At 43.3% G+C, this 23052-nt stretch overlaps 1 protein-coding gene across 8 annotated transcripts in view; it reads left to right on the forward strand.

The window, feature by feature from the left end:
• The window catches only part of mrvi1 (murine retrovirus integration site 1 homolog), a 123216-nt gene that overhangs the window by 80381 nt on the left and 19783 nt on the right, over positions 1 to 23052 (forward strand). For all 8 annotated transcript variants that reach the window (XM_069903801.1, XM_069903808.1, XM_069903771.1 and 5 more), the window contains 3 exons: positions 3015 to 3168; positions 4111 to 4160; positions 5374 to 5475. In XM_069903801.1, coding sequence (XP_069759902.1) covers positions 3015 to 3168; positions 4111 to 4160; positions 5374 to 5475 — 306 coding nt within the window. The remainder of the gene's footprint in view (positions 1 to 3014; positions 3169 to 4110; positions 4161 to 5373; positions 5476 to 23052) is intronic.

The following is a 23052-nucleotide window of genomic DNA, read 5'->3' on the forward strand; positions in this document are numbered from 1 at the left end:
GTGGCTGACAAGTCCGATGCGGGACAGGCAGACACGATTGCAGCGGTTGCAAGGGAAAATTGGTTGGTTGGGGTTGGGTGTTGGGTTTTTCCTCCTTTGCCTTTTGTCAGTGAGGTGGGCTCTGCGGTCTTCTTCAAAGGAGGTTGCTGCCCGCCAAACTGTGAGGCGCCAAGATGCACGGTTTGAGGCGTTATCAGCCCACTGGCGGTGGTCAATGTGGCAGGCACCAAGAGATTTCTTTAGGCAGTCCTTGTACCTTTTCTTTGGTGCACCTCTGTCACGGTGGCCAGTGGAGAGCTCGCCATATAACACGATCTTGGGAAGGCGATGGTCCTCCATTCTGGAGACGTGACCCATCCAGCGCAGCTGGATCTTCAGCAGCGTGGACTCGATGCTGTCGACCTCTGCCATCTCGAGTACTTCGACGTTAGGGGTGTAAGCGCTCCAATGGATGTTGAGGATGGAGCGGAGACAACGCTGGTGGAAGCGTTATGTATCTCACAAACAACGGGGGTCCCAACAGCAATCCCGGTGGAACACTACTGGTCACAGACTCTAGCCCGTAGAGCACCTCTCCACCACTTCCCTCTGTCTTCTATGGGCTGGCCAATTCCAAATGACAAGATAAAGGAGGGGAAGTAGGGAAATCAGCCTGTCGAGTCTGCTCTGCCATTTAATCATGAGCTGATCCTTATCATTCAGCCCCACACTCCAGCCTTCTCCCCATAACCCTTGCAGCCCTGACTAATCAAATACCTGTCAATTCTGTCTTAACGACGACCTCGCTCCCACTGCTGCCTGCGGCAACAAGTTCCACAGACTCACAGCCATCGGCTAAAGAAATTTTTCTGCCTTTGGCATGGTTGGCATAGCAGTTAGCGCATCGCCTTTATAGCGCCAGCAATTAGGACCAAGGTTTGAATCCCGTAATGTCTGTAAGGACTTTGAACATTCTCCCCATGTCTGTGTGGATTTTCCTCAGGGGCTCCAGTTTCCTCCCACTGTCCGAAACGTACTGGGGGTGTGGGTTTATTGGATGTAAATTGGGCGGCATGGACTCGTGGGTTGAAAGGACCTGTTACTGTGCTGAATGTCTAAATTTAAATTTTCTGTTTTAAATTGCCATCCCTTTATCCTGAAATTGTGGCCACTACACAAGGCTCCCTACTCCACAGGGTTCCCCACCACACAAGGTTCTCATTACACAGGACTCCCCACCGCACAGGGCTCCCCATTACACAGGGCACCCCACCAGACAGGGTTCCCCACCGCAAAAGGCTCCCCACCCCTGAGGGCTCTCTACCGCACAGGGTTCCCCACTATACAAGCTCCCCTCTGCAGAAGGACGTGTGGGAGGCAGGCAGGGATTGGGAATGAGGTAGGGCTGGATTAAGCTAGTGCGGGGCCTGTAGCACATGTTATAAAGGGTTCCTAAATTTTAAAAATACACAAAAATATTAAAACATCTGGTGGTTTAAAAGAGAGAACAAAAGGGACACCAAATGCCAGCGCAAGCAAAATTCAGAGGACATCAATGAATAAATCATTGCAAATGCAGCCTCGCACATTTATGAATGGACACACTCCTACATGGGTGACTTGAGGAGATAGGTCCTCGGCTTTCAGGCGACTGGGAGAGAGTCTGCTGTGGTCTGTTCTAAACATGGCAGAGTAACAAACTGCGTGCTATAGTTTATTTCGGAATGGCAGAGTGAGGGGCTGCCCTTTACGTTTATCAGGCAGCAAGCGGGTAAATCATTTTCCCCAAGGGGATTGTGTAATATTTAGAATGGCTACAGAAGGACTTCCTGCTGAAAGGTTGCCAAGGCAACCCTTTTAGCTCACAACTAGATTTCCGTATTCTTGAGGTTGTAATTTAATCCAGAATCTCACTAAAAGGCAATCTAGCTACAGATTAATCTGTCTTTGTTTGCTGCACTTCCTTCCTTTTGTGGTAAACTTCAGGATTTGTAAAGGGAAGCAAGAGTCAATGCTTTGCATTCAGCTAACCCTTCCTCACAACTACTAACTACTGAAAGGGTTTTGTTTCCTGAACGAAACAGTATTATCTGCCCATGAACTTCTAGTGTAACTGCATTTCCACAGTCGCTGCATGAAGTTCAACATTAATTGGTAAATCAGTTATCATCAGGCTTCCTCTAATCCACCAGTGATAACGTTGCCTTCCTTGCAGATTGCTGCTGCTTGGTCTTCGTGCCATGTCACCTGTTTTGTCTTTGGGATGGGTGGGGAATGGGGGAATTGCTTTCTCAGCTTTGTTGAAAATAACAATTGTTTTAGCTTTCCTTTTAACAATAACCGCTGTGCAGCTTTAATAGGATGTTTTCTTATTTGCATGAAGTATTAAAATGGCATTTGGCCTTTTGACGAAACATTGCCTCTTTCAAAAGAAAGGGAGCAAAAAGTGTTGCAATAAAAGAATTCAGACCAGATTCAATATCCTCGCGGTGACCTTTCAGATCCCCTGGTTTTTGAGGGGGATGGAAAGATGTGCCCCTGACTGGCTCCATCCCATTCCGATGTATGTCGGAGCTGAGTCAGCTCCAAACAAGCCAGCTTGACGATTTGTCTCTGCAAAGGTACTGTTATTGAGCGATGTTGGAACAATGAAACAGTTGCTTTTTTACATTTCAAATCATGCCCTGGGCTCTCCACGTTCCTTAAAATGTAACATAAATGTACCCCTCCTTCCACCCTGCATGGCAGATAATCATGTAAATCCGTTAATGTGAGCTCTGGCAGCCCTGGACCCCTGTGTAGACCAATTGCAGAATCACTGAATCAGAATTGATACCTTGCAAGCATATAGTGAGAGGCCCTTGAAAATGTGGGGCCTGTAGATTATACTAAATTAATCCAGCACTGGGATGGGGTCTGACTGCACGGTGAAGGAGAGAGGGCGGGTGTGAGCAACCAGTGACCTCGGTTTCATGGTTCAGGGCCCTGCCTTGGGTTGGTCATCCTGGGTGAGCTTTCCCCTCTGTGCCTTGCAGGAGAAGCGAATGTCCAAGGCGACGGAGGTAATGATGCAGTATGTGGACAACCTGAAGAGGATGTACGAGAAAGATCATGCCGAACTCGCCGAGTTCAAGAAGCTGGCCAACCAAAACTCCAGCCGGAGCTACACACCCTACGGCGATGGCTGTGGTAGGGACACCGCGCTGTCCAGTGTCCGGGGCAGGGTTCAGGGTCCTGATCCCTGGGGTCAGAGGGAGGTGTCATGAACCTGACCCTCAGTATCAGGGGCAGGGGTCAGGGACCTGACCCCTGGAGTTGGAGACAGAGGTTGTGAACCTAACCCCTGGGATCAAAGGTCACATTAATCCTGGTGCTATCCCAATATAATTCTGGTGTTCTCTCTGCATACACTCTGGTGCAATTCCATGTGCTCCCAGTGTTATCCTGGTGTTATTGCAGTGTGATCATGGTATTATCCTGATGCGATCCCAGTGTTATCCTAAGGTGACTTGCCGTGATCCATGTGCTATCCCAATCCTATCCTCGTGTTGATCCCTGTGTTATCCCAGTGGTATCACGGTGTTATACTAGTGTTGATCCTGGTGTTATTCCAGTGCTGTTGTGGTGTTATCCTGGCCCCTGTTATCCTTTTATGATGTTGGTTGCCTTCTTGAGGCACTGCCTCAGGTAGATGTATTCAATGGGTGGGAGGTTGGACCCTGGGATGGACCTGGCTGGAGCTGATGAGGGGGAGATGAAGAGAACTAGGGTAAGTTTTACCACAGAAATACTTTCCCAGAATGGACAATAAACCACATGATACTTCTGCATCCTTCTGCGTTCCTGGGCACTAAAATTCCCAAACAAGGCTGTGATACATCCAGCCAGTATACCTTCCGTAGCGCACCTCTGGAGGTTCACTGCAGTATCCGACGACATATCGATGCTCTGCTTGAGGTGGGTACTGGGAATGGAGGTACCCAGCGTCGATGTAGCTCTGCACCAGATAAAATGGTTGTGAATTAGCGAATGAGGAGGTGGGGTAGAATGACAAGAGGAGGAGAGCAAGAGGAAAGTTCACCTCCACTTCCAAACGTTTCGTGTGATCACTCCATTCCCTTTCTCTTTTAGATGACGGAGTTCCAAGAACGGCGCGATCCATGTCACTCACTCTCGGCAAGGTAAGGGACAACTTTTGGCGGGTTGGGTAACTTCCTGGCTTGTAGGCATTGTCATGGTTTCACAGAACTGTCCAGCACAACAGCTGCCAAAACCCCTCAGAAATTCTCTCTATCTTCATTTACTCACTCTCTCCACCTCTGATTGCCCCTATGGTCACTGGATAATGAATGCAAACAAACCGACTGTGCCATACAGAGAGAATCTTTTAAAAAAAAATCAATAAAGTGCAAAAGTAAGAGTCCTTAAATGAGTACCTGATGGAGTTTGTTGTTGAGTCTGATGGTAGAGGGATAGCAGCTGTTCCTGAACCTGGTGGCACCTCGACCTTGTTCCTGATGGTAGCAGCGAGAACAGAGCGTGTGTGGTGTGAATCCTTGATGATTGCTGCTGTAACTTCCTAACCACACTTGGGCTCACTCGACTCTAGTTCCCAGGCTTTCCTCTTTCAATGTTTCAAGTCATTGTTTGAATTGGGGCAGAACAGTTGGTGTAATGGTCAGCACAATGCTGTTACAGTACCAGTGACAGGGACATGGGTTTGAATCTCACACTGTCTGTAAGGAGTTGGTATGTTCTCCCCGTGTCTGGGTGCATTTCTTCCAGGTGCTCCAGTTTCTTTCTTCCATCCAAAACGTACTGGGTTTGTCACTTAGTTGGGTGTATTTGGGCTCAATGGACTTGTGGGCCGAAAGGGCCTGTTACCATGCTGTATGTCTAAGTTTAAATTTAAATTTGTCAAAGACTCTACATTCTGAAGAAGGGTCTTCAATCAGAACCACTCAGCTTCTCTCTCTGTGGCCTCTGACTGTCTGCTGAGTGTTTCCAGCACTTTCTGTTTTTCTGATTTGCTGCCTGTGTAGTTTTTGCATCTCCACTGTCTCCCTTGTAGGGGAAACAATGCTCTGCTTTAAACATTTAAACTGAAAGGACTAGCTGCCAAATGGCCCATAGAATGCATTGATTAGTTAACCTATTGCAGACTCATTTCCTTTCTCAGCACCAGGTAACTCTCTGGCTGAGGCCAGAGAGCACAGGGTGTGACGTTGTGTGAGCTGGAAATGGTGAGGGTTTCCTTGTCCTTGGTCACTGGGCCAACTTGGCTGGGCCAATCTATAGGTGGCTTCACCAGGCTTCACATTGATACACACCGCAATTTACCTCTCTGTGTTGCAGCTTTACCATTTATCCGATGTCTTGTGTTTTGTTCCACAGACTGTACCACGACGGAGAGTTAGTGTGGCAGTGCTTCCGAAGTTCATTAACTTTCCTGGACAGTCGACCAGCAACTCCACAATGACCAGCATTGCTCCTGTGGTAGGAAATTAACTTATCTTTAAAACCCACTGAAGATGAGGGAAGAATTCATGTGGTTTAATGTCCATTCTGGGAAGGTATTCCTCTGGTGTAACTTACCTCAGTCCTCTTCACCTCCTCATCATCATCTCCACCCAGACCTCTCCAACTTCCTTTCACCATCTCCATCTCCTTCTATCCCTTCCTGCCATACCTTATCTGGTTCTATTGAGTCCCCCCTCAGCCTCTGTTCCAGAGAAAACAAGCCCAAGTCAGTCTGATCTCTTCCCATTACTGAAATCCTCCAATCCAAGGCATGTCCTGATGAATCTTCTCTGCACCTTCTCCAACGTCCCTGTTCCTGTTCTCAACATTCCATCTGATGAAAGCAAGCATGTCATTCACCTTCTGTATCTTGTCTACTTGAGTTGCCTATCTCAGGGAACCATATACATGTGCCTCTTGGTCTCTCTGTTCTACAACACTGCCCAGGGACATGTCATTCACTCTGAATGTCCTATCTTTTTCAAAAGGCATCACCGAAGACCATAAGACACAGGAACAGAAATAGGCTCTTTGACTTTTCGAGTCTGTCCCACCATTCCATCATGAGCTGATCCATTTTCCCACTCAGCCCCACTGCCCGGCCTTCTCCCATAACCTTTGATGTCCTGGCTCATCAAGAACCTATCAATCTCTGCCTTAAAGACACCCAATGACCTGGTCTTCACAACCAACTGTGGCAACAAATACCACAGATTCCCTACCCTCTAGCTTTTTTTAAAAATTTTTTATTTTTCACACTATAAACCACATTGATCAAGATACATACATTTTCCCTCTTGAACATGTACAGTGTCGTTTTCTCCCCCCCCCCCTCCTCCCCTCCCACCCTCCCTACCTCCCCTCCCATTCATTTAAAGTTCAGAAAATAGGATACATTAAACCCGTCAAACAATGTTGTCACTCAATAAAAACAAACAAGAAATTCCACTGAGTCAGTTCTTTTCATTCTCTTCTCCTTCTGTCATTTTAGGTGGTAGATGTCCCCGGTAGGTTTTCTCTATTGTGTTTCATGTATGGCTCCCATATTTGTTCAAATATTGTAATATTATTTCTTAAATTATATGTTATTTTTTCTAATGGAATACATTTATTCATTTCTATATACCATTGTTGTATTCTCAAGTTATCTTCTAATTTCCAGGCTGACATAATACATTTTTTTGCTACAGCTAGGGCTATCATAACAAATCTTTTTTGTGCACCATCCAAATCAAGTCCAAATTCTTTGTTTTTTTATGTTACTTAGGAGGAAGATCTCTGGTTTTTTTGGTATATTGCTTTTTGTAATTTTATTTAATATCTGGTTTAGATCTTCCCAAAATTTTTTCACTTTCTCACATGTCCATATTGCATGAATTGTTGTTCCCATTTCTTTTTACAGCGAAAACATCTGTCAGATACTGTTGGGTCCCATTTATTTAACTTTTGAGGTGTAATATATAGCCTGTGTATCCAGTTTTATTGTATCATACGTAACCTCATATTTATTGTATTTCTCATAGTTCCTGAGCATAACTTCTCCCATGTTTCCTTATTTATCTTTATGTCTAGATCTTGTTCCCATTTTTGTTTAGTTTTACCATTTGTTTCCTCATTTCCTTTTCTTGTAGTTTAATATACATGTTTGTTACAAATTTTTTGATTATCATTGTGTCTGTAATTACATATTCAAAATTGAGCAGATGATGTAATACTGGAGAATTCCTACGTTGTACCAATTTTTCATCCCATTTATATAATATGTGTTCAGGTATCTTCTCCCCTATTTTATCTAGTTCTAATCTAGTCCAATATGGCTTTTCCCTTGTTTGATAAAAATCTGATAGGTATCTTAATTGTGCGGCTCTATAATAATTTTTAAAGTTTGGCAGTTGTAAGCCTCCTTGTTTATACCATTCTGTTAATTTATCTAGTGCTATCCTCGGTTTCCCCCCTTTCCATAAAAATTTCCTTATTATTTTCTTTAACTCCTTGAAGAATTTCTCTGTCAAGTGTATTGGCAATGCCTGAAATAGGTATTGTATCCTTGGGAAAATGTTCATTTTAATACAGTTTATCCTTCCTATTAGTGTTAGTGGTAAGTCTTTCCAATGCTCTAAGTCGTCCTGTAATTTTTTCATTAGTGGATAATAATTGAGTTTATATAGATGGCCGAGGTTTTTATTTATTTGTATACCTAGGTATCGCATTGCTTGCGTTTGCCATCTGAATGGTGATTCTTTCTTAAATTTTGAGAAATCCGCGTTATTCATTGGCATTGCTTCACTTTTATTTGCGTTAATCTTGTATCCTGACACTTCTCCATATTCCTTCAATTTCTTATGTAATTCTTTTATTGATATTTCTGGTTCTCTTAAGTATACTATAACGTCATCTGCAAATAAATTGATTTTATATTCCTTGACTTTTATTTTTATCCCTTTTATTTTATTTTCTGTTCTTATCAGTTCTGCTAGTGGTTCTATGTCTAACGCGAACAGCAAGGGCGATAGTGGGCATCCCTGGCTTGTTGATCTGCTTAATTTAAATTGTTTTGATATATATCCATTTACTGTCACTTTCGCCAATGGCCCCTTATATAATGCTTTAATCCAATTAATATATTTCTCTGGTAAGCTGAATTTTTGTAGTACTTTGAATAAATAATTCCATTCTACTCTGTCAAAGGCCTTCTCTGCGTCTAAAGCAACCGCTACTGTTGGAGCTTTATTTCCTTCTACTGCATGAATTAAGTTAATAAATTTACAGATATTGTCTGTTGTTGGTCTTTTTTTAATAAATCCAGTTTGGTCTAGATTTACCATTTTAGGTACATAATCTGCTAATCTGTTTGCTAATAGTTTAGCTATTATCTTATAATCTGTGTTAAGTAGAGATATTGGTCTATATGATGCTGGTGCTAGTGGGTCTTTCGCTGTCTTTGGTATTACTGTAATTATTGCTGTTTTGCATGAATCTGGTATGCTTTGTGCTTTATCAATCTGGTTGATTACTTCCAGAAGGGGAGGCATTAATAAGTCTTTAAATGTTTTATAGAATTCTATTGGGAATCCATCCTCTCCTGGTGTTTTATTATTTGGTAGTTTTTTTATTATCTCTTGTATTTCTATTATTTCAAATGGTTCTGTTAATTTATTTTGTTCCTCTATTTGTAATTTCGGTAGTTAAATTTTAGTTAAAAATTCATCTATCTTATCTTCTTTCCCTTCTTTTTCAGTTTGGTATAATTGTTCGTAGAATTCTCTGAAGTTTTCATTAATCTCCATTGGATTATATGTGATTTGCTTGTCTTTTTTCCTTGATGCCAATACCATTCTCTTAGCTTGTTCTGTCTTAAGCTGCCATGCTAGAATTTTGTGCGTTTTTTCCCCTTGTTCATTATATTTCTGTTTTGTCTTCATTATGTTCTTCTCCACCTTATATGTTTGTAGTGTTTCATATTTTATTTTTTTATCTGCCAATTCTCTTCTTTTAGTTGTGTCTTCCTTCATTGCTAATTCTTTTTCTATATTTGCTATTTCCCTTACCAACCGCTCTGTTTCCTGATTGTAGTCCTTCTTCATCTTGGTTACATAACTTATTATTTGCCCTTTGATGAACGCTTTCATTGCGTCCCATAGTATAAACTTATCTTTCACTGATTCCGTATTTATTTCAAAGTACATTTTAATTTGTCGTTGAATGAATTCTCTAAAATCCTGCCTTTTAAGTAGCATGGAGTTTAATCTCCATCTATACATTCTTGGAGGGATGTCCTCTAACTCTATTGTCAATATCAGGGGTGAATGGTCCGATAATATTCTAGCTTTATATTCTGTTTTCCTAACTCTGTCTTGCATGCGAGCTGATAACAGGAATAGGTCTATTCTTGAGTATGTTTTATGTCTACCTGAATAATATGAATATTCCTTTTCCTTTGGGTGTTGTTTCCTCCATATATCCAAAAGTTGCATTTCTTGCATCGATTTAATTATAAATTTGGTTACTTTGTTCTTTCTGTTAATTTTTTTCCCAGTTTTATCCATGTTTGAATCCAAATTAAGGTTGAAATCCCCTCCTATTAATATGTTCCCTTGCGTGTCTGCTATCTTCAAAAAAATATCTTGCATAAATTTTTGATCTTCTTCGTTAGGTGAATATACATTGAGTAAATTCCAAATCTCCGAATATATCTGACATTTTATCATTACATATCTCCCTGCTGGATCTATTATTTCCTCTTCTATTCTAATTGGTACATTTTTACTGATTAATATAGCTACTCCTCTAGCTTTTGAATTGTATGACGCTGCTGTTACATGTCCTATCCAATCTCTCTTTAATTTCTTGTGCTCCACTTCAGTTAAGTGTGTTTCTTGCACAAATGCTATATCAATTTTTTCTTTTTTCATTAAATTTAGCAGTTTCTTCCTTTTGATTTGGTTATGTATTCCATTAATATTTAAAGTCATATAGTTCAACAGAGCCATTTTATACTTTGTTTATCTTTCATTTCCGTTTCCTCATTATCACCTTTCCTTCTTATCCATTTTTGCTTTCTTTTTTTGAACACTTTATAAGACAACATTTCTAAAACATCAAACATTTCCCTTATTCTCCTATCTAAAATTTCTTTAACCCCACTATCCACTCCCTTTCCTGAGTTGCCCTTTATCCCTTGTCGGGCAACCACATCTCCCCTCTCCATTTGGATTTGCGAATTCACTCACAAGCGTCAACTGATTTTGCAGTGACTGTAACTCTTCCCCACCCAGCCCCCCCAGAAAAGATTTCAATTTTCATATACAACAAAGGTCACTCTCTTAATTCCCCCCATACTTCCCTTCTTCCCTTTCTTTCCCTTCTTAGTTCTTACCTATATTCTATTTTTTTTATATATACATACACACATACACATACATACATATAGTTTGTGGTCATTTTTGTTCTCGTTACTTATCTTCCTCTCTCTGTCTGTTTTGTAGTTGTTCTGCAAATTTTCTTGCTTCCTCCGGATCCAAGAATAGTCTGTTTTGCTGCCCTGGAATAACTATTTTAAGTACCGCTGGATACTTTAGCATAAATTTATATCCTTTTTTCCATAGGACCGTTTTTGCTGCATTAAACTCCTTCCTCTTCTTCAGGAGTTCAAAACTTATATCTGGATAGAAAAAAAATTTTTGACCTTTGTATTCCAGTGGTTTTTTGTCTTCTCTTATTTTCCTCATTGCTTTCTCCAATATATTTTCTCTTGTTGTATATCTTAAGAATTTTACTAGAATGAATCTTGGTTTTTGTTGTGGTTGTGGTTTAGGGGCTAATGTTCTGTGTGCCCTTTCTATTTCCATTTCTTCCTGTAGTTCTGGTCTTCCTAGGACCCTGGGAATCCATTCTTTTATAAATTCTCTCATATTCTTGCCTTCTTCATCTTCCTTAAGGCCCACTATCTTTATATTGTTTCTTCTACTATAATTTTCCATTATATCTATCTTCTGAGCTAACAGCTCTTGTGTCTCTTTAACTTTTTTTATCAGATTCTTCTAATTTCTTTTTTAAGTCCTCTACTTCCATTTCTACGGCTGTTTCTCATTCTTCCACCTTGTCCACTCTTTTTCCTATATCTGACATAATCATCTCTAATCTATTCATTTTTTCTTCTGTACTTTTTATTCTTCTTTTTATTTCACTGAATTCTTGTGATTGCCATTCTTTTACTGATTCCATATACTCTTTAAAAAAATATATATCCATTGTCTTGCCCTTCCCTTCTTCTTCCATTTCTCTGTGTTCTTCCTCTTCTGAGTCCATTCCAGGATCTGTGTCCTTTACCTCTGTCTTTTCTGGTTTTCTTGTTGGTTTGTTTATTTTATTTTGTTGGGTATTTTTGGTCTTCTTATTTTTATTTGAAGTGTCTTGCTGCTGGTCTTCTTCCTCTGGGTTGGTCATCTGTTGTTTCTTTGATTTCTTTTTACTCTCTTCTTTCTTGCTCTCGTTATTTTCTGTGTCTTCCTTTTGCTGTTTTGTTGTGGCTGTCATTCTCAGCTGTGGAGATCGACTCCTCATCTGGTCCCCCCTCACGTCAGTGTTATTTTTGTCTTGCGCATCGCGCATACGCAACTCCTCGCGCATGTGCGGTTGCGCACTTTTGCTTGGCTCCATGAGCCATTTTTGTAGTCCCGAGTTCAGGACTTCAACTGACCTTAGGGAGCGGGCTTCTCTCTCCACGGCGGGCCTCCTCGGACAGGTAAGGCCTTCACCTTCTTCTTCCGATGTCCTTTCTTCTTCTCTTCTTCCCATTGCTTTTGACTTTTCTTTTTTCGCTGCCATTTTCTCCACACCTTTATTTTCACTTTATTTTGGTTTTTGTGTTTGTGCCTTCGTTTTTTCACTGTCTTTATTTTACTTTTCTGGAGAGGGCTAGAGTTCCCCGACCGGCCACTACTCCATCACGTGACTCCTCTACCCCCACCCTCTAGCTGAAGTAATTCCTACACATCTATTCTAAGTTGATGCCCTTCCATCCTGAAGTTGTGCCCTCTTGTCCTCAACTCACGCATCATGGGAAACAATCTTTCTACATCTACACTGTCCATGGCTTTCAACATTCAAAATGTTTCATTGAGATCCCCCTCATTCTCCTAAATTCGAACGAGTACAGGCCAAGAGCTGTCAAATGCTCCTCATATGATAACGCTTTCATTCCTGGAAGCATCTTGTGAACCTCCTCTGAATCCTCTCCAACATCAGTACATCCTTTCTTAAATGAGAATCCCAAATCTGCTCCCAAACTCCGTGAAGTCTCGCCAGAACCTTATAAAGCATCATCATCACATCCCTGCTCTTCTATTCCTCTTGAAATGAACACCAGCATTGCATTTGCCTTCTTCACCACCGACTCAACATGCAAGTTTACTTTCAGACTACTCTGCATGAGGAATCCCAGATTCTTTTGCATCTGGGTATTTTCAATTTTCTCTCCATTTAGAAAATAGTCTGCTTATTTCTGTTACCAAGGTGCATGACTGTACACTTCACTACATCATATTTCATTAATCAAATTGCTGAATCCTAATTCCATCTGCCATTCCTTGCCACCCTTTCCCTGCCGATCGACAACCTGTTGCAACCTTGGACAACGTTCTTCGCAGTCCACCGCACCTCCAATTTTGGCACATTTCGCAAACTTACTTATTGTGCTCATCCAAATCATTAATATATACATCTAACAATGGTGGACCCAACACTGATCGCTGCAGAACACCACTGGCCACTGGTCGCGGGCTCCAATCTGAGTAACTACCTCCACCACCACCCTCTGATCTTGCCATCAAGCCAATTCTGTTCCCAAACTGACCAGCTCACCCCTGGATCCCACGTGACCTGGCCTTGGTGGAACTTGAGTGGAGACGTCACGGTAAACCGTTTACTCGGGAGTGATGGGTGCCTGGAATGCATTGCCAAGAACAGTGAAGGAGGCTGGTACAATAGGGACATTCTAAAGACTCTTAGACAGGCCCATGGATGTAAAGAAAATGGAGGGTTATGGGTGTGAGGGCAGGACGGACTAGATTGATTGTGAAGTAGCTTTGAATGGGCCTGTACAACATTGTGGGCTGAAGGGCCTATACTGTGCTGTAATGTTCTGTGTTCTATGTCTCCTCACCACAAGTTCCATCTTGATGAAGGTGGATCAGGCTCAACAAGCCAGGTGGTCTGCTCCTGTTCCTACTGCTTATCTGATGAGATTTGTAAAATATATTTATTTAAATTTTTATATTTAAATCATTTTTTAAAGATTTATATATACAGCCCTTTCCTTCCCATGAGTCCATTATGCCCAATTACATCCAATTGACCTACAACTCCCAGTACGTTTTAAACGGTGGGAGGAAACTGAAGCCGCCAGGAAAAACCCACGCAGACCTGGTGAGATCATGCAACCTCCTTGCAGACAGCGCAGGATTCAAACTCCAGTCCCGATCACCAGCGCTGTAACAGTGTTGTGCTAACTGCTACACTAACCGTGCCCCCAGATGGTAGGTAAACGTCTGTAATCGAACTCGGGGAGCATGGCACCACAGGGCACGGCCTCAGAACAAGAGGGTGTCCCTTTAGAACAGAGAGGAGGAGAAACGTCTTCAGCCAGAGAGGTGGAGTGGGTGGGGGGTGAATCGTGTGGGATTCGTTGCCACAGACGGCTATGGAAGCAACAACATTGAGTAGATCTAAAGCGGAGGATGATAGGGTTTCAAGAAAGCAGCTAGCCAGGACCCTGATCATCCAGGCCATCCCCTCTTCACTCTGCTACCATCAGGAGGGAGGTATAGGGGCCTGAAGACAAACACCCAATGGTACAAAAATAGCTTCTTCCCCTCAGCCATCAGATTTCTGAACAGACAATGATCCACAGGCACAACCTCACTTTCTCTTCTTTTGCACTAATTTATTTATTGTTTTAACAAGTGTATTTACAGAACTATAATTTATAGCATTTCTTGCACCTGTAATGTACAGCAATCCTGCCACCATGTGCACCTGTAGTGAACAGCAATCCTGCCACCATGTGCACCTGTAATGTACAACAATCCTGCCACCATGTGCACCTGTAGTGTACAGCAATCATGCCACCATGTAAACCTGTAATGTACAGCAATCCTGCCACCATGTACACCTGCAGTGTACAGTAATCCTGCCACCATGTGCACCTGTAGTGTACAACAATCCTGCCACCATGTACACCTGTAGTGAACAGCAATCCTGCCACCATGTGCACCTGTAAGGTACAGCAATCCTGCGACCACGTCACCTTCAGTGTACAGCAATCCTGCCACCATGTACACCTGTAGTAAACAGCAATTCTGCCACCATGTGCACCTGTAGTGTACAACAATCCTGCCACCATGTGCACCTGTAATGTACAGCGATCCTACCACCATGTACACCTGTAGTGTACAGCAATCCTGCGACCACGTCACCTGCAGTGTACAGCAATCCTGCCACCATGTACACCTGTAGTAAACAGCAATCCTGCCACCATGTGCACCTGTAGTGTACAACAATCCTGCCACCATGTGCACCTGTAGTGTACAGCAATCCTGCAACCACGTCACCTATAATGTACAGCGATCCTGCCACCATTTGCACCGGTAGTGTACAGTGATCCTGCCACCATGTGCACCGGTAGTGTACAGCAATCCTGCCACCATGTACACCTGTAGTGTACAGCAATCCTGCGACCACGTCACCTGCAGTGTACAACAATCCTGCCACCATGTGCACCTGTAGTGCACAGTAATCCTGCCACGATGTACACCTGTAGCGTACTGTAATCCTGCAACCACATACACCTGTAATGTACAGCGATCCTACCACCATGTACACCGGTAGTTTAGAGTGATCCTGCCACCATGTGCACCAGTAGTGTACAGTGATCCTGCCACCATCTGCCCTGGTAGTGTACAGTAATCCTGCCACCATGTGCACCTGTAGTATACAGTGATCCTGCCACCATGTGCTCTGGTAGTGTACAGTAATCCTACCACCATGTACACCGGTAGTGTACAATGATCCTGCCACCATGTGTCCCGGTAGTGTACAGTGATCCTACCACCATGTACACCTGTAGTGTACAGTGATCCTACCACCATGTACACCGGTAGTGTACAGTGATCCTGCCACCATGTGCCCTGATAGTGTACAGTGATCCTACCACCATGTACACCGGTAGTGTACAGTGATCCTGCCACCATGTGCATCTGTAGTGTACAGTGATCCTACCACCATGTACACTGGTAGTGTACAGTGATCCTGCCACCATGTGCCCCAGTAGAGTACAGTAATCCTACCACCATGTACACCTGTAGTGTACAGTGATCCTGCCACCATGTGCACCTGTCGTGTACAGTGATCCTACCACCATATACACTGGTAGTGTACAGTGATCCTGCCACCATGTGCACCTGTAGTGTACAGTGATTGTACTACCATGTACACCGGTATTGTACAGTAATCCTGCCACAAAACGATAGATTTCATGACAATAAATTCTGTTGTGATTTGAATGGTGGAGCAACCTCAACGGGCTGAATGGCCTAATTCTGCAACAAGGTCTTATGGCCTGATGTGAAGCCACGTTTAACAAATGCATGGAGCTCCAGTTGGAAAGAGAGCGGCAGATGCTCTCATGTGGCGAGATCACAGAGGAGTTTTTGTGAGCTGGGCTGCCCTAGGGTTCATTGTCGGTTAAATGTGGGCAGTATCAGGACAGGAAAAAGAGGGCAATGCTAAAATCTGCGCAGGTATCAGGAATAAAACATGGAGTATTCCAGCATGGAGCAGTCCCTTCAGCCCACAATATCGTGCTGACCAATGTAAACCTACTCCACAATCTAATCCATGTACCCATGTACACTGGTAGTGTACAGTGATCCTGCCACCATGTGCCCCGGTAGTGAACAGCAATCCTGCCACCATGTGCACCTGTTATGTACCTCACACCCATAACCCTCTATTTTTTCTTACATCTATGGGCCTGTCTAAGAATCTTCTGAATCTCCCTATTGTACCAGCCTCCTTCACCTCCCCCAGCAATGCATTCCAGGCACCCACCACTCTCTGTGTATAAAGAAAATTACTTTTGACATCACACCTGAACTTCCCTCCATTCTCCTTGAAAAGATGTCTGGTATTTGCAATTGTCATCCAGGGAAAATATGCTGGCTGCCCACTCTATTTATGCCTCACATAATCATGTATACCTCTACTAAGTTTCCTTTCAGCCTTCGTTGCCCCAAAAATCCCCAGCTATGCTAACCTTGCCTCATAAGGCATGTTTTCCAATCCAGGCAGCATCCCGGTCAATCTCCTCTGCACCCTCTCCATAGCTTCCACATCCTCCCTGCAATGAGGTGACCAGAACTGAACACGATATTCTATTGTGTAGACTTACCAGAGATTTTTAGAGCTGCCACATGACCTCACGACTCAAACTCTCTCTTCTGACTAACGAAGACCAACACATCATATGCCTTTTTAACCACCTTGTTAACGCAGGCGGTATCCTCAACAGATCTATGGTCGTGGACCCCTCTTTTCCTCAGAGGCACGAGTGCAGGTCATGCTTTGTCTGCTGAGCACAGCGAGATTTCAGTTAATGATCTAAGCCCTGATGAGTGGTTATCGACCTGAAACATGAACCCTCTTTATCCCTCTGTAGAACTTGTTTCCAATGTAGCACAAAGAGTTGGCACATTCTCTGTGTGTTTGGTGCTGATGCAACTCACAATCATGGAGTTTGAGATTCGGTGGTGTTGTTGATGTCTTCTAGTCTTTATCTTTTCCTCACAGGGTTCCATTCACATCCTGCTTCCCCCCCCCCACCCATCAGTGTGTTAAAGATTCTGCAGGGTCAACTGTGGTTTAAATGAGCACATCTTGTGGGTTCAAGAGTCAACAATCTGAGCACAAAACCTCCAACCTAACTTCCTGTGAACAAGTGCTTCTTTCTGAGTGAGACCTTACACCAAAGTCTGCTTTCTTTGCGGCTTTAAAAAAAAGAACTCAGTGGTCTTTTAGTGTCCATAGGAGGTAAATATATATGACTAGACGTTTCAGGCCTGAGCCCTTCCTCAAGGTATGAGTTAAAACCAGGCAGGCACCTGAATGTCCTCCTTGAAACAACGTGGCTTTCCCTCTACCATGTTAGGTCTGCTTTGTTCATGAATGAGTGAGTCAGTCAGACACCAGACTGAGTCGAAATCAAGGTTCTTTGTTCTTTATTACCGGATTGTAACACTTGCAACTAACAGTGTTAGTTGGAGAAGGCGCATTCTCCCGATATCAGCAAGTGGTGTTTTTTTATACCCCAGGACATGCACTTAGTAAATTATCATACCATTACATTGTCCAATGAATTAGCTGTTGCTACCCTTCTCTGTTCGTCTGCTGCACATCATTCTTGTTAGTGCAAAGCTTATCTTGAGTGTACAAGGTCACATCTGCATTCTGTTACTCCTTAGTACTGGGTGACTCCTTCTCCGGTCCCATCTCATGATGTTTTTACCTTACAACCACCATCAACTCGGCAATCACCCGCATATCCCCCATTACCCGCACATCTGCCCTGGCCCCCTCCACCCCCATGCGCAACAAGAACAGGATTCCTCTTGTCCTCACCTCCCACCCCACCAGTCTCCACATCCAACACATCCTCCTCTGCCATTTCCGCCACCTATTACGTGATCCCACTGCTAGACATATATTCCCCTCTCCTTCCCTCTCCGCCTTCCGCAGGGACCTCTCCATCCATGACTCCCTTGACCACTCCTCCCTCCCCAACAATCGCCCCCTTAGGACCTATTCCTGTGGCTGCAGGAGATGCTCCACATGTGCCCACATTTCCATCATTCGGGACCCCAAACAGTCTATAGTGAAGCAACATTTCTAATGTGAATCCGCAGGAGTCATCTGGGTTCCCATTGTAGTTTCCTCTACATCGAAGAGACTGGGCACAGAATGTGAGATCCGTTTTTTTGAGCACCTTGTCTCTGTCCACTGCAATAGCGTGGAACTTCCAGTAGTTATATACTGTATCTTTACCTCCTATGGACACTGTGAGTCCGGCTGAGTTCCTACAATGTCTCTGTGCGTTTTTACTACAATCTCAGAGTCTGCAGACTTTTGTGTTTCACTAACCCCTTTCACACTTGCGCCCCACTAAATTGGCCACTCAGTGTCCTGGAATAGGAATGGGGGTTTGGCTTTTCACACTTGACCACTCCTAACTGGGACATTGAACGCTTTCACACTTGCAAGGAGTCATCCCCAGGGTTAGGACTGTTCGACCTTCAACTGGTGACATCATGACGCATCAAGTGATGGTGGACCTGCCCTAAATCCTGATCAATGTATTATGGTCTTATATTTTAACAAAATTAATCATGCTTAATTATAACATAATTAAGCTTATGTACAGCACAGTATGAGCCCTTCAATCCCTGTTGTTGATGTGCCAACCCCGATATAAACCTTTATAATGGACCATGGGTAAGTGCTAGCAATAAATAGCAATAGTGGACAATTTTTAAACAGGGTGGGAAAGTTGGTAGTGCTATCCCATACAATTTATAAATACCGTGGGAAAAAGCAATGGCGGACCTGCCCTCCCAGAATTCCAGGCTGAATTCCTGGCTGCATACATGGAGCATTCATAGAGGATTTTCTCTGCTGCACAGCATTCTGCAAAGTCAGGTCTGCTATTGCTATTTTTCCACAATCCTTATAAATTGTGCGCTATAGTGCTACCAATTTTCCCACACTATTCCACTATTGCTATTTATTTTCTCTCTCTCCCCCACTGCGACTTTCCCATGGCAAAGTTTATACCTTAATTTTAATCGTTTCTTCCTGCACTCACGGAAAAACTTGGGTCATTTCAATCCCACAATCCATTTAGCTCTTTCTCACTTGTCTGATTGCAACACTGGCGTCTGCAGACACCGGGGATTTTACTAGGGGTTGAGGATGTCAATCCCTGGCGTGAGATGACATCATCTGGCGCCGGCGTTGAGCTGATTTTACTTTCACACTTGCCACTTTAAAGGCCGATTGGCATTTGATTCCTGGGATCACTTGCAAGTGTGAAAGGGGCTACTGCTCCTTTCATGAAGAAGAGTATGGGAGGGAGGAGTCACGTGATGGAGTAGTGGCCAGTAAGAGAATATCAGCCCTCTCCTGAAAATAAGAAATAAAGTGAAGAAAATGCAAAGCTCAAGAAACACAAAACACAACAAATAAAAGATAAAGGTGTGGAGAAAAGAAAGAAAATGGCACCTAAGAAGGAAAAACCAAAAACAACGGGAAAAAAAGAAGGAAAGACTCCGGAAGGGAAAGGAGAAGGCCTTACCTGCATGAAGAGGCAGGGACCCGCCGTGGACAGAGGAGCCCGCTCCCCAAAGTTAGTGGAAACCCCACAGGGTCACGACCTCCCAACTGCGGGACTGCAAAAATGGCTCACTGAGCCAAACAGAAGTGCACAACTGCACGTGTGAGGAATTGCGCATGCGCAATGCGCACGCCAAGGAAAAGGAAAACACCGAAGGGAGGGGGCCCAGCTGTGGAGTGAACTTACACAGCACGTCTAGCTGAGAGATGCCAGACAACAGGGCTCTCAGCTGGAAGAAGAGGAAAGCAACGGGAAAGGGAGAGATAAGAAAGATAAACAGCCAACAAGAAGCCCAACAGATAACTAGCCCAGAAGAAGAGGACCAACAAGAAGCTTTGCAAAAAAACACCCAACAAACTGAGGCAAGCAGCTCAACAAGAAAGTCAGAAGAGATACAGATACAAGGAAGATAAGTAGAAGACACAAACCCAAGAGCAGACACAGAAGAAGAACACCAAGCTCTGCACAGAGAAATAGAAGGTAAAATAGATGGACAGTATATAGATTTTTAAAAATTTCAAGAACAAATGAAAGCATTAAAAGAATGGTTGACATTAGAATTTAGTGAAATGAAAAGAAGAATGAAAAGTACAGAAGAAAAAGTGAGTAGAATAGAGCTGGTCATGACAGAAATAGGGAAAAGATTAGAAAATGTGGAAGAATGAGAAACGGCTGTAGAAATGGAAGAAGAAAATTGGAAGGAAGTGACAAAAAAGTTAGAGTCACAAGAGTTGTTAGCTCAGAAAATGGATATAATGGAAAACTATAGTAGGCGAAGATGTGGGGGGGCTGGTAGTCATGGTGGGGAGCTGGCTGATGGAGGACCTCAGTTTTCTTCAGGCTGACTTCCAGGCCAAACATTTTGGCAGTTTCCGCAAAGCAGGACGTCAAGCGCTGAAGAGCTGGCTCTGAATGGGCAACTAAAGCGGCATCGTCTGCAAAGAGTAGTTCACGGACAAGTTTCTCTTGTGTCTTGGTGTGAGCTTGCAGGCGCCTCAGATTGAAGAGACTGCCATCCGTGCGGTACCGGATGTAAACAGCGTCTTCATTGTTGGGGTCTTTCATGGCTTGGTTCAGCATCATGCTGAAGAAGATTGAAAAGAGGGTTGGTGCGAGAACACAGCCTTGCTTCACGCCATTGTTAATGGAGAAGGGTTCAGAGAGCTCATTGCTGTATCTGACCCGACCTTGTTGGTTTTCGTGCAGTTGGATAATCATGTTGAGGAACTTTGGGGGACATCCGATGCGCTCTAGTATTTGCCAAAGCCCTTTCCTGCTCACGGTGTCGAAGGCTTTGGTGAGGTCAACAAAGGTTTACCTATCTCGGCTGCACCATTTCATCAGATGCAAGGATCGACAATGAGATAGACAACAGACTCGCCAAGGCAAATAGCGCCTTTGGAAGACTACACAAAAGAGTCTGGAAAAACAACCAACTGAAAAACCTCACAAAGATAAGCGTATACAGAGCCGTTGTCATACCCACACTCCTGTTCGGCTCCGAATCATGGGTCCTCTACCGGCACCACCTACGGCTCCTAGAACGCTTCCACCAGCGTTGTCTCCGCTCCATCCTCAACATCCATTGGAGCGCTTTCATCCCTAACGTCGAAGTACTCGAGATGGCAGAGGTCGACAGCATCGAGTCCACGCTGCTGAAGATCCAGCTACGCTGGATGGGTCACGTCTCCAGAATGGAGGACCATCGCCTTCCCAAGATCGTGTTATATGGCGAGCTCTCCACTGGCCACCGTGACAGAGGTGCACCAAAGAAAAGGTACAAGGACTGCCTAAAGAAATCTCTTGGTGCCTGCCACATTGACCACCGCCAGTGGGCTGATAACGCCTCAAACCGTGCATCTTGGCGCCTCACAGTTTGGCGGGCAGCAACCTCCTTTGAAGAAGACCGCAGAGCCCAACTCACTGACAAAAGGCAAAGGAGGAAAAACCCAATCCCAACCCCAACCAACCAATTTTCCCCTGCAACCGCTGCAACCGTGTCTGCCTGTCCCGCATCGGACTTGTCAGCCACAAACGAGCCTGCAGCTGACGTGGACTTTTTACCCCCTCCATAAATCTTCGTCCGCGAAGCCAAGCCAAAGAAAAAAAATAATAAGCGAAACAGTATAAAGACGGTGAGCCTAAAGGAAGATGAAGAAGGCAAAAATATGAAAGAATTTATAAAAGAATGGATCCCAAAAGTCCTGGGAATGCCAGAAATACAGGAAGGAATGGAAATAGAAAGGGCACAGAGAACACTAGCCCCGAAACCACAGTCACAACAAAAACCAAGATCCGTTTTAGTAGAATTTATGAGATACATGACAAGAGAAAATATATTGGAAAGGGCAAGGAATAAAATTAGAGAAGACAAAAAAACCATTGGAATACAAGGGTCAAAAAATTTTTTTTTTTACCCAGACATAAGTTTTGAACTCCAAAAGAAGAGCAAGGAGTTTAACACAGTAAAATCGATCCTATGGAAAAAAGGCTATAAATTTATGTTAAGATATCCAGCTGTGCTTAAAATAGTTATCCCGGGGGACCAAAACAGACTGTTCTCAGATCCGGAAAAAGCACGAAAATTTGTAGAACACGTGCAGGACAGAAAGAGAGATGAAGAGATGTAACAAGAACGAAGAATGACGACAAACTACATATAAAGATGTGAAAATAATGTATAAGTAAGAACTAAAGAAGGGAAAGAAAAAGAAGTAAGGGAGAGGGAGAAAAAAAGAAAAAAGGGTGATCTTTATTTAAATGTGAAGATAAAAGTCTTTTCTGGAGGGGATTGGGTGGGAAAGAATAACAGTCACTGCGAAATCAGATGACGCTTGCGAGCAGGTTCGCAATCCGAATGGAGAGGGGAGTTGTGGTTGCCTGGCAACAGACAAGGGGAAACTCAGAGAGGGGGGGACACTTGGGGTTAAGGGAATTTTAGATGTGGGAGTTGTTGAAGTATTTTATGTTTTAGAAGTGTTGTCATACATTGAGTTCAAAAAGGGAAAACTGAGAGATGAAAATGGGGGAAAGGTGGTGGTGAGGAAGTGGAAATGAGGTGTAAACAGAGTATGAGATGGCCATGTTGAACTATATGACTATAAATATTAATGGAATACATAATCAAATTAAAAGGAAGAGACTATTAAATTTACTGAAAAAAGAAAAAATAGATATAGCATTCATCCAGGAAACGCATCTAACTGAAGTGGAACATAAATAATTAAGGAGAGACTGGGTAGGGCACGTAACAGCAGCATCACATAATTCAAAAGCCAGAAGTGTAGTTATATTAATCAATAAAAATGTACCAATCAAAATAAAGGAGGAAATAACAGATCCAGCAGCGAGGTATGTAATGATAAAGTGTCAGATATATTCAGAATTCTGGAATTTGGTCAATATATATATGCACCTAATGAAGAGGATCAAAAGTTTATGCAAGATATTTTTTTGAAGATTGTAGATATGCAGGGGAATTTATTGATAGGAGGGGATTTTAACCTTAATTTGGACCCAAAGGTGGATAAAACTGGACAAAAGAGTAGCAAAAAGAACAAAGTAGCCAAATTTATGGTTAAATCAATGCAGGAAATGCAACTTTTGGATAT

Source organism: Narcine bancroftii, chromosome 1, assembly GCF_036971445.1.
Source record: "Narcine bancroftii isolate sNarBan1 chromosome 1, sNarBan1.hap1, whole genome shotgun sequence".
NCBI classification, from domain to species: domain Eukaryota; kingdom Metazoa; phylum Chordata; class Chondrichthyes; order Torpediniformes; family Narcinidae; genus Narcine; species Narcine bancroftii.